At 32.1% G+C, this 13,136-nt stretch overlaps 2 protein-coding genes across 3 annotated transcripts; one reads left to right on the forward strand and one right to left on the reverse strand.

Annotated features, from left to right (window-relative positions):
• The first annotated feature begins 5,626 nt into the window (after positions 1-5,626).
• Positions 5,627-11,330, forward strand: LOC140990055 (E3 ubiquitin protein ligase DRIP2-like). Of its 2 annotated transcripts, none has more exons than XM_073459642.1 (8): positions 5,627-5,830; positions 5,972-6,219; positions 7,036-7,135; positions 7,840-8,167; positions 8,289-8,728; positions 8,833-8,886; positions 10,387-10,459; positions 10,930-11,330. In XM_073459642.1, exons 2-8 carry the CDS (start codon positions 6,105-6,107, stop codon positions 11,098-11,100), a joined length of 1,281 nt encoding a protein of 426 aa, XP_073315743.1. In that variant the 5' UTR covers positions 5,627-5,830; positions 5,972-6,104; the 3' UTR covers positions 11,101-11,330. The 2 variants fall into 2 exon arrangements, with proteins under 2 accessions (XP_073315743.1, XP_073315748.1); XM_073459647.1 differs by having other exon boundaries at positions 5,641-5,830; positions 5,978-6,219.
• On the reverse strand, positions 11,083-12,560 carry LOC140990072 (PRA1 family protein F2-like). The gene has a single exon (XM_073459657.1). The coding sequence runs from the start codon at positions 12,244-12,246 to the stop codon at positions 11,698-11,700; it is 549 nt and encodes a 182-aa protein (XP_073315758.1). The 5' UTR covers positions 12,247-12,560; the 3' UTR covers positions 11,083-11,697.
• Positions 12,561-13,136: the final 576 nt, after the last annotated feature.

The raw sequence follows: 13,136 nt of genomic DNA on the forward strand, positions 1-13,136 counted from the left end.
CGGGTAGGCGTGGAGGTGGCACGTTCATATCAAGAAAGGGAATAAATAAATTGTTAATTGATATTTATTTATTAAATGTATGATTATGTGATATGTCTATATATATTATATATAAAAAAAAATAACATATTAATTTTTGTCTATGTATGTTTTCGTCAAAATAAAAATTCTATAATAAAAATATCACGAATATCGAAATACATATACTATAATAAATTATTGAAAATATTTAATTTTATTCAATTTTTATTGATAAAAAAATCAAATGTGAATTTGAAAATATTTGAAAACATAAACGTCTTATTGTCTGCATTGATTATATTAATATTTTATTAGTTTAAATTTAAATTTAATTAATTCTTATATTAATTCAAATGTAATTTATAATTTATATACAAATTGAAATTGAATTCCATTGAAAATATAAATATTTTTAAATTTTTCCATTAATTATCTCAATTTATTTAATTTATATATGGTTTTATATTAATATGATATATTTAGTTTTTATTATAAACTATAAATAATTCAGTCTTATTTTTGCATCACATTCATACAATCAATTTTCAATCAGAATAAAAATAAAAAAAAGAGTGCAATGTTCAGTATCACCCATGAAGTGAATCATTAAAAAATATATTTAGCGTTTAAACTCTGATTAGTTCGTTGATACGATCTACATGCATATATAAATAACAGATATTTCAGTTTAAAATGTATTTTTCATTATCAATAGATTATTATTTTTTCCCATACATTTTATTTTTTGATTTAGGTGTATTATTTGGAATTTTTTTTATTTTATAGAATTCATAATATTTGAAACAAATAGAAAATAAATATGTAACTAAAAGTTAATTCTTTTTCAATTTATTTTTTAAAATTCAAATTTAAATTTGATGTTCTTTGAAAATATAAACTACATTTAAGTATATGCATTTATTATATCATTTTATTTAATTTTGATTATGATTTCGAGTTGTGTGTTACTTTTATATATTTAATTTATATTACTCTCTGTCATACTAAATAAAATATAAATTTTTTTATATAAAATTACATATTTCAACTTTGTAAAAGAGTGTCGTGGATTTTTGGTATATTACCTGCTCGTAAACTATTATTATTATTATTATTATTATTATTATTATTATTTATCTTAATATAACTTTAATATATGTATCTTAATATTCTTATTATGCATGTTAATATAACTTTAATATATGTATATTAATATAAATATTTTTAATGTATCAATAAATTAATTACATTTTTAATCAAATTATTCATCTAATAAATGAAAAAATTGAATTTTTGAAAAATATTTATTTATTGTCTAAAATTTTGATAAACAAAATAACATATGATTTTTTTTAAAAAAAATTTCTATTCTTTTTATTAATAATAGTTTCACTTAACTAAAATAAATAAGTCAATTTAACGACATAATATTGTTATCGTCATTTGAGTGTTATCTCAAATTACATAAATATTTCGATATAATAATTTTTTTATAATATATTTAAAATTTAAATATAGTCATTATATTATATTATATAAATAACTATTTAAACACTAATACTTACTAATTTTAATCATGAATTATATAAAATAATATTTCGTATATCGTACATGAGAAATATTAATTATATTAAAGTTTCATATAAAATGGAAATGACGAGGCAAATATACGAATATTAAAGTTTCAGATAAAATGGAAACAACAGGTAAATATATGAGAATTGACTCCACGGTGGTGGCATGTGATTTGTATGTCCTTTTTTGTTGCAAATTAGGTTAAAAGTAAGATTTTGATTTGATTTAAATAACTTTATCATACTTTTAATTCAATTTCTTTTGTATTTCATGCTGCACAAATATTAATGTATGATATAAAAAAATTTTGTTATGAAAGTATTTACTAATAGTAGGTCTTTTGTGATACAGTTTCACGGATATTAATAATTTGATTTGGAAATGAGATGATAAATGATGTAAAATATATGGATAACATAATTATTTATAATTTTAATTAATTGTAGACGTTGATTGATTAATAATGATGACTCGTCATTCATACCAAACGGTGCTAACTCATGTTAGACGTATGTTATTTAGATAATTGTGTGACATACTACTATGAAAATCTCGTTGAACTAATATCTCATTGTGTAATGGTTTTGAGCATTTCAGTCAATTTGTTAATACGCAAATTATGTTAATACCTCTGTGAAATTTCTCGTTGAGTTACTACCATTATGTACTAGATTTGAAAATTTTAGTCCATGTGTTATATTTTTTTGAGAATGCATACATATGGCTCATGTCAAATAAATATTTATCGACGTTTTTTCGTGTATTTCATTTTTTTATGTTCAATATATGATTAATTGACGCAATTAAATCGAAACAATCGTGGCAAAGCTTGAGAAACTTTCAAAGGGGTATTGGCACAATTTGAGTATTAACACAGAGGCTGAAATGCTCAAATTAGTTACACATAGAGTATTAACTTAACGAGAATTTCACAGGGATATTTGACACAATATCCCGTATGTTATTGGTTGTTTTATAATTGTCCGGGTAATATTTCTTGTAATTCATGTATATGATATGATTAAATACTTTTTTGATTGACTGATTTTTTAATAGAGTATAGCTTTATGTCGTCAATATATTTTTATTGTTATATATTTATAATGTGATACTTCATGACAATGTTGTGTAGTGTCAGTCTCGGTCGATATAATCTATAGCTCGATCTTTTTTATTTTTTTATTTTATTTAATTATATTTATATTTACGAGTTTACGATCTTTTTTAAACACAAATTAGAGAATTATACGTAACGAATGTCCACCTTCGAACTTCTTTCCATTTTTTAATGCATGCTCTATTACTTACTAGCTAACATGCAAGGGCGAAGTCAGAATTCAAAAATGCTCGAGGCTAGCTCTGTCTTAGATTAGACACTAATATAGATGAATATTTAATTAAAATCGAATTAACCAAAAAATTTTCGACAAACCGAACTAAGCAAACTTTACTACGAAAACCTAATTAACCAAACCGTACTTTTATTTTATTTTTTTAAAATCAAGTTTTAATGAAAAAATGCAACATAAAATAGAATTAAATAAAATTAAATTTTGTTTATCAAAAATATATATTTTTAAGTCTAGTTCTATTGTCTAGTAAAATTTTATCAGAAATTTATATTATTTATATACTAATAAATTTATTAGAAAATTTAATAATATATATAATTTTTTTTATAAAAGTTCAATTTGTTTGATTAACCGAAGTTTTATATTAAAACCTAAAACCGAATCAAATCGAACTAACCGATATTTTAAAAAACTAAATTTCGAACTTCCAAATAATTTGAACTGTTTTTAAAAATTAATCCACTTCGATCTTTTGTTGAAACCTGTATTTCGTTGACCTCTAGATTGACTGAATTGTATATGCACTTATTTTGAATCCAAACCTGAATTTTCAGATTTTTTGACTCTTATGAATCATTAATGTCAAAGACAAAAACAAGTTGATATAAGTTTTTAAAGCCAACCGTTAAAAAAATTAATATATAAATTTGGATATTGACAAACATCAAATAATAAGATGAACATTAATATAAATCAAAAAGCTCGGATACATCAATCAAACAATTATATTTAAAATTCAAATCATTGATAAATCATAAAATAACATATATATTATGATGTATATTGATATTTTGAAAATTTTGAAAGGTTATTTACTTTATTTTTCTTAAAATCAATCCTTATAAATATACACTATATCATACTAAAAATTTAAAATTCTATAAAAATTTTAATATTAATATAAATTAAATATTTATATAGTAAAATATGTAATAACTTCATATTAACTCAATTTAATATATGTATGTTAATATAAAAATGGTCTAAAAAATATATTTTAAAATCAAAGTTAATTTTAAATTTCATCTTGTATATATTAAATCTTTCAACCATTTGATCGAAATGCGACAAAAATCACATTTGATTATAGATATTTGTAGAAGACCATTTTTAAAATTCCTCATAGTTTAAATTTTTTTCCCATATTTATATCAATAAGGTAGGGCTAAAAAATAAAATAAAACTAAAAAAATAACCAAAAATTAAAACTACTAATTTTATTTATTAAAAAATAATTGGATGGGGCAGGAGCCCACCATGGGTCCTGACCCAAGAGTGACACCGCCCCCGCTAACATGTTATTTCTATATGATGTGACCATTTTTAAAGGATATATATTAATAACCATTTTTTAACCATATTTTTTGAAATCTTCATAATCCATTCTATTAATAATAATTAAATCTCGTGAACCGTTTGTATCGATCTATAGTTTGTAATTAATTACATTGGTAGAATTCATGCGTCATACATGCTGAATAAGAATTTTATTTCTTTTAATTGATTCGTTAGTCGGTGCATTTAAAATACAAATCGATCGACAATTTGATTGGTTCATTATTATTGTGCAAACACGCATATGTGTGTGTAATTCTAATATGGTAATATATAATAACAAACATGTACATATCTTGCTCAAACCAGCCCGAAAAATATTCGAAACGTGCGTAATTGTGTTCATACATCTCTAATCGTGCCATAGTTTGTTATTAATTTGGTGCACATAGATTAGTGAAATAGCTATACTTTTCTGGTAATACATTTTTTTCGTACAATGGGGGGAGAGAAGATTAAAACTTTAATATAATGACACAGGACAACAGATGAGACCAACTGAACTACGCCTCGTGTTAATACATATTTGTGATTTGAGTTTGATCGTAGCTAGTTGTTACCTAGTTTTGAGTCAGGTGGTTGGGCGTTTGTTGAGCGGTCCCAATTCTTAGTAGCCCACGAAGGGTTTGTTCACTCAATTGGATAATAATAATTCCTAAATGAACTGAACACCGAGACTATTGGATTTATGGTCAATATAAAATTATTGGATGTTAAAGAGGAAATCGACATATCTAAAATTATTATTTTAGTACATTATTATTATTTGTACTATACAATAAAAAATATAGAGAGAAAGTAAACCAACATTATTGTCAAGTAATTTATGCTCAATATAAAATTCTTGAGGAGATTCCCAAAATTTTGAACCCAGCCACGTGATTTGGAGGATAAAAATTGTCCAACAGAAATTATAAAAGTTGCCAATTTATTTGGTTTTTTTAGTCAACATGCTAAAATGAGCCCTAACTCGGAGGACACGCCTCACACCCGTCGCCCCCACGAACGATAATAATGTGCACGGGCATAGTAATAATGTTGATGTTGCACTCGTGCGATGTATTGATGTAATGTTGATGTTTGTGAAAATGTCAAAATTGAAGATGAATATGTGAACCTTAATAATGAAAATCGAAAAAACAAGCAAAATAGTATTGCAATTTTTCATAAATCTGTTGTTTACATTGTGTTATGTATGTATGTGCGATAATTTGGCTAATGAAATTAGTTTTTTTTTATTTCAATATATTTCGAATAATCCATGTGATAAAGGATTACTAGTAAATCTAATAATTAATTGATTTTACTTGGAAACTAATTACAGGAATATGGTTCCAACTAATTTGAAGATATACGAAGCCCCCCGACCCCTCTCTCTCTCTCTCTCTCTCTCTCGATTTCGAGTCTTCGACTCCAAACCCCCACACACAGACACGCACTCATACACGCAGAGGGAGAGATCGTCGACGAGACCCCATCGGCGCTAGCCCACGTTCTATTTTCCCCCAAATCTCATTTCACCAATTCCCCTTTCCTCAGATTTACAGGTCCGTATAACTATAATCCCTTTCACATCTGTGTGTGACCGTGTGTTCCTCCTAGATTTTTTGTGTGTTTATTATCCAGGTACTCGCGGTTAACTGATTTTGTGGTGTTAATCGTGGGTTTGTTATGTGGGCTTAATGCAGATGCAGATGTAGCAACAAGTAGTGGACGTAAATCTCATCCTTTCACAAGATGGCGCCAGCATGCACTGCATAAGATACGTGGGTTCAAGAGCTGTGGTTTTATATCGTTGATTTAGGTGAATTGGGTCATACGATGTCGCATCAGGTGGTGAAGGTGAGTCGGGAGGCGGTGGTGCCATGCATGACATGCCCCCTCTGCCACAAGCTCTTCCGCGACGCAACCACTATTGTAGAATGTCTCCACACGTGTGAGTGCTGCTCGATGGTGTATTTTCAATCGTGTTTTTTCTTGTATTCGTGGAAGTGTATTCCAATTTTGACTTGCTTTTTAGCGTTTTTGTGTTTCCTGATGATCTGGGTTTTGCTGGCATTTGGGATTGTCATTCAGATTGCGCGTTAATTATCAGGGTGTTTGGATTTTTTCGTGGGTAAATTGAGCTTGTTTTTATGGTTTGGTGCTTCCGAGCGAGTTTATGTCTGGTCTGAAGTGTCGCATTATGTTAACGTTTGATCGAGTTTGTCAGTGGAGAAATTTATATGCTTGTTGAGCTGAATATCTTGATGTGTTTCCTGTTCTAATGGTCTGATTCATATGTTCTAGAACATTTTAACGGTGATATTCTTGGAAATAGGAATGCCTTTAATTTACTAAATGGGGACGTTTATCTGCTTTGGTTTTGATGCACTAGCGGACCAACATAGTATCTGATTGGGGACACATGGCTTTCTATGGTCCTTTGCCTACCCCACTTGATATGATTGAAGTCTTGAACCACTGGCACTCAAGATCTTGGTAAAAATTTGGGCGGTATTAACTGTGGGTTATCAGGCAACTAATGTAATTCGTTTTTGTGACAAGCACTTTGCTGTGTTTGGAGAAAGATACAAAAATTTGCACTTAAAAAGTAATTTGTTTTTTGTGTCTCAGACTCTCAATGACATCTTTTAACCATTCCTAGTTTGGACTTTTTGTGCTTCAATAAGTTTTTATATGTTTTCTCCGCGTTGTTTATGCATTTTTCTTTTAATGTGAACTTGACGTTCTTTTTGTGAATACCATATAGTTTGCCAGAAATGCATATACAAGAAGCTGTCTGACGAAGAAATGGAATGCTGCCCCGTTTGCAATATAGATTTGGGCTGTGTTCCATTGGAGAAATTGAGGTCAGGTCTTCAAACTTATCGTTTCTTTGCCCAGTTGTGCATTATTGCCATCTATCTTTCTCACATACATGTATGTGAAGACATAAACGTGCTTAAGCACCCACAAACCTCACAAGAAATCTGTTGGTCCATTATAGTCCTTCCTCGACTAGTTAGTGAAGAATTATGCAGCACACATTGCATTCCTTCACGTGTTTAACTCATACTTTTTATTTCACTTTTATTCCCACGTCAAAATCTGACAGGTTAGAATTCATTGATAATTGTAATTTTAGGGACACATGGTTTTGTTTTCTGTGTGAAGTCATCGAAATCTGATATTTGAAATGAAAATGACGTGCTTCTTGTTGTCATGTGTACGATATGCTTCTGATGATCATACATCCAATTGACCTGGAATTATTAGCTGCTCAACAGCAGTCCCTGCCAAATTCACAGAGGAATTGGATTCGTTGTTGTGCACTTCTTTGCGGTGAAAGACTAGATAGTCCATGTCGAATGAAATAGGAACCTTGAAACCTAAACATGATAACTTCTATGTTTAGTAATGCTTGCTTGTTATCGTGAATGGATTTGTTTGTACACTTCAATAACGGCCTCATTTTTGTGTTTATTTTGGATGTGTGGCTGTGTTGTTGCTGTATAATTATCTACAAGGAACTTTTTTTTATTAAGCATGTCATTAATTTGTTCGACACTAACAGGCCGGATCATAATTTGCAAGATGTAAGGGCAAAAATATTTCCTTACAAGAGGATAAAAGTGAAGTGCCCCGAAATTGCAACTCCTATTTCATTACCTGCAAAGAGAAAGGAAAGGTCTCTCTCATCATTGGTGGTTAGCACTCCCAGAGTATCAGCACAGAGTGGAATGACTGGAAGAAGGTCAAAATTCACTGCGAGAAAAGCATCACGAGGTTCTAGTTTTACTATCGAGAAGCCAGTTAAGAAAGATGATGACTCCACCGAGGACCATCCTGAAAGCTCTAGCTCGCCAGAGACATTAAACAAACTTACTCAAAATACGAGGCAGGTATGAGATATAGTTCTGAAGCTTATGACCGTTAGTACAGCTTTCCTGCAATGGGGGTCTCGAATTCCCTGTTTTTATCGACAGATGTTGCTGTTCATTCTTACTAATATTGTTGCTGCAGAACAATGCTGCTGTGGAGCCATCAAATAACCATATTTCTGATAAGGGAAGAGAAAATGGTTCTTCACCTTGGGAAGGGAAAGCCGATATCTGGAAGCCTTTAACTTGTTTGGTGGAGGCAGCAAACAGGAGCAAATCTTCGAAGTATGGAGCCCAAGGTTCAGTTGCTAAATCATCGGCTGTGCAATCCCATGACAGTGATGGACTTCTTAATAAAGCCAAGAACAAGGAACACAGGCAGAAATTAAAAGCTCAAGATGAGAATGACTATATTCCTCCAGAATCAGAAAAGCCTAAAAAGCTGCGTAGAATTCGGCAAAAGAAGGCGCCGAATTTTGGAGAATTCAGGATTACTCCCCAGGCTCTGATTGATGCCACAAGTGCTAGATTTGAGAGAAAAAATCATCCCATTTGGTTCTCTTTGATGGCAGCTGATGAACAGTAAGCAGTTTTAGTGTAATCTTCTTACTGACCATGCTAAAATTGTTGACGTTGACTACATCTATATTTCTCTAATTATTATGATTTGCGATATATATGTTTAGGGAAGGAGATGCAGCACCTCTGCCTCAGATTTCTGCAAGTTACTTGAGAATTAAGTAAGCTTCCTGAAGCCTAATTCATCACACCTTTTAAAAATTAACAGTGTCTTTTGTATTGCTGTCTTCTTACATCTGCCGGATAAGGCATGCATTAGTTACTTATGACATTATTCACTCAATTGATACAAAACAAAGTGATTCGGCAAGTTATTCTTCCCTTTGAATCCAGCATGTCATCACCTGCGGGTTTTGTTGGAGTTCGATAGTTCGTATAATTACTTAGTAACAAAGTGATTTGACATCTTTTTTTATGCATTGGACGTTGTTACTGGTATCAGATATTACTCTTTATTGCTTTAACTGTTCATTTTAAAGCATCTCGTCTTTTGTTTTCCCCTATTTTTTTTCAAAGATCTAGTCATTCCTTGCACTCAGAGCGATAGTTTTTCAATGAACCGCACCCTTTTCACTGGGGGGTTTGTGGATAATAGGTGGTGTGGGGTGGTCTGAAATGGGTATTAATAATTATTATTTGTTGGAATTGATTTTGCTGCTGGGTTTTTGATCGCCAATTTCTTTGCATCCATTTGCGCATCCATATTTCATAAATTCCTGTAATAACCGTAGTTTGTCGTAATGTTCTTAGGAAATATTATTTTACATCCAACCTTCCTGCACCTCACATGTGATCATTTATAGATTACATTGGAACGTCATTAACACGTACTGTCAGTTTCAGCAGCTCTCTTGTGGTATAAACTTAGTGGCTGCTGACAATGAATGGTTAGAAGTTACCGCTGGACAATTTTGGATTGTGTGTATTGAATAACTCTAATTAGTGGACATAGGATGAGCTTTAGAGCTGAACAAGTCTCATCTGTAATGTAGGAAGCTTCTGCTCTCAATTGAATCACACAATAATATGTCTCAAATATAACACCTAAGTATCATGGGCGAGAGCAATCAAGTTGCATTCACCTACCCATCCTATTGTATCTCTATCACTTACGTTATTGTGTATAGCTGAATGATGTAAACCGTTTGTTTTCTTCTTGATTTTCTATCAGCTACCTTTTGGTCTTTATCCTCTGAATCAGTGGCAATTTTATTTTAAGGTTTTACATAAATATATTGGTAACTGGTTGCATTCACAAATCTGAGATGGTTTCTTACCATCCCTTTTAAAAATGTGGAAAGTCTTGAGGTTTTAGGATTTTAGTTTGTTGGATGACTTCAGAGTTTTCTGGCAGTCCCGTGAATTTTGGCTCTTGGTTAAAGATTTATTTTATTGATGCCTTCTGGCATTTGTCTACTTGGTTAGATATTCTTCGTTAACACCACCTAACTGGCCAACTTCTACACAAATAGAGGTCCTTTTTTCTTGACAAATAAATGCTTTACATTTCCATGATGTATGCTTCGATTGTTTCACAAAGTCTCGGTACACTTTCCCTGATTCAGCTGGATTACTCTAATAGAGCACACATACTGATGTTTAAAAAGTGTTCTAGTTATCATGCAAGGAATTTTCTTTTTTACCAAATCCAAATTTTGCAGGGATGGGAATATTCCGGTTTCTTCTATTCAGAAGTATCTCACGAGGAAGTTAGACCTTACCAGAGAAGACGAGGTAACTTCATTCACCCCATTTGTTACAACTTACTTCTGATACAAATCTAGCTTATATGATATCTAGTCAGTGAGCATGTTTCATTCAAAGAACTCCCTATTCAGTGAAAAGCCTGTCATTAAAAAAAGCACTTGCGGTGAAAAAATTGGCATTTAAATAAAGCTCTTGAAAAGCTTGAAGCCAGAAAATAGAAAAATTCGTACTTTGAGCTCGCGCCTACTCTTAAACAAATATAAAACTCTTTTTTATCCAAATATAAAACTGCTTCTTTTCTTTTGAAATTACACTAAAAGGTTATCCTTAATGAAACATATCAATTTTTGTAGTTCACATGTTTGTGTATCTAATCTGGTCCATATTTTAAACCATATTCATTGCACATTTATTTCGTAGTAGATGGAGTCTTTAAGGTGCCATGGTTATTTTTGCAGCAACGATACTGTATCATATTTTCTGGTAAATTATTGTAGGTTGAAATCAAATGCATGGGACAGCCAATCATCCCCACATTGACATTGAACAATCTTGTTGATCTATGGCTTCAAGCTACGTCTACCGAGAGAGTATCAGCCACTATCGGTTCGTCTGCAAAGGATTTCGTGATGGTATTGGGCTACGCTCGCAAAGTTCCTGATCCTTGAATGGCCCCCAACCCCCTTTTTCACAATGATTTTCATATGATCTGAGTTCCGTCGCCCGTGTTTTTCTTTACACCTGCCGCTATGAGTTTTTAACATTTGTGCTATATTCGTTACATTTTAAGTATTGACAGTTATTGTACTCGGCAATGAACTCCTTGGAGGATTATATCGGCTGACATTTTCGGACATCAATATCGAATTTTTATTACAATTTATACTCTTTACATCAAGATTGGTATTGTAAGCCTTAGCTTTTCTTTGTAGTAATAAAGCCTTTGGGGTCATTTTTCGTGGATACTTTTGTTCAATATAATCTGTAATCACCATCATTTCTTGACCCACAAACTTAAAAAACTTGAAAAGTAAACCACTCGCCGACACACAAATCTCGTCTTATGACAACCATACAACCATTTTTACCCAAAAAGAATCGACTCCTTAACCTAAATTTCGATTATCAAATATGAAAAACCCAAAAAAAATATATTAAAAATGAAATGGGATAATATCAGACATTTGATATGATTTTTTTGAGCAACACTGCTCGCAAATTCAACCAAAAAAAATCCTAATTCAACATGTGATTCTGCAAAAAATTCAAAACCTAGCGTTGCTACCTCCTACTACGGAGTGCAATCCGCCGTCAGCAGCAGCTTCTTCATCCAAAAACAAATCCTCTGTAATCCGAAAAGTCCCGTGCAATATTACGACAGCTGCTCCGATCAAACCCGAGACCAAAACATTCAACCAAACGTGTGTGAGAACCAAACCAACGATCGTCAAGATTCCGAGCGTAATCAACACCACGCGGTCATCCACCATCCGACCGAACACCACGATCGGCTCGTCGCGAAAGAAATAGAGGAGGAACCAGAACGCGAAGATCACTATAAAGACGATCATCGAAACGGGGTGGTACAATAAGCTAAGGAAGAGGATGAAAAGCACAATCATAGAGTAATTGACGCGGAAGTGATTGAGGTTGCGCTTCAGGCGGGAGGAGAAATCTCCGAAGCTAAACGGTATGGAGTAGGACGCCGGGTGAGCGAGGAGCTCGCGCCATGGGCGGCGCGTGGCGAAGAGAGACTGGGTGCGGGACCTGTACCGCGAGAAGGCTCCGGCTTCGGCGCCGGAGTAGGCTGACATTTCTCTGTTTATTAGAATTTGCAGATGAAACCCTAGAAGAGCACGGAAATGTAATAAGAAAAGAGGCTTGTGTAGAGTTTATACGCCGCCGTTTCTTGGTAATCTGAGCGACGCCAGCGCGACGGTCGACACCAGATAAAGACGAAGTGGGTAAAGGCCTGCGGGCTGGAAATGCCAGCTTTCGATAAATATAGATAATATGAAAAATCGCATTTAGTAAAAAAACTTAAGAGACACGATTTAGGTGGTAACTTGACGATATGAAGTTGAAGTCGTGTTACAACCATATAGATATCTTTGTCTGCACTTTGCAGAATTAGGATCTAGATTCCCATTGGGGGAATTTACAGTGTGTTTGGCAATCAGGATTTGAGAGGATTTTATGGGATTTGGATTTCAAAATCTTATTTTTACTGTTTGGCAAGGTGATTCAAAAAAAGAATTTGGATTTGTTTAAAATTTCATGGGATTTCAATGAGTATATCCAAATCCAATCAAATTTGATAAGATTTGGTGGGATTTGGATTTTAAAAACAGACAATTAATTTTTTATCCAAATCCCATCAAATTTAATAAGATTTCTAAGGGTAGCTTAGTAAAATTTTAAAATTCCAAATTCGAATCTTTTTTTCTCCAAACAAGAAATGGATTGGTAAATACCAGTTTTAAATTTTAAACCAAACACTAAATGGAATTTCAAATACTTGAATTTCCAAATCCAATACCAAATCCCAATCCAAATCCATATTTACAAAGAACCAAACACACCGTTAATCAACAAGAATCCATCTCTTTTACGGACTTGTTAACAAATCGAATTATAGCTCATTTGGACTTTATTTTTAGTAAACGATCATTTTGTAAAATCGCAAAAAATATTTTTTTTAAAG

This window comes from Primulina huaijiensis, chromosome 1, assembly GCF_012295235.1.
Source record: "Primulina huaijiensis isolate GDHJ02 chromosome 1, ASM1229523v2, whole genome shotgun sequence".
NCBI lineage: Eukaryota > Viridiplantae > Streptophyta > Magnoliopsida > Lamiales > Gesneriaceae > Primulina > Primulina huaijiensis.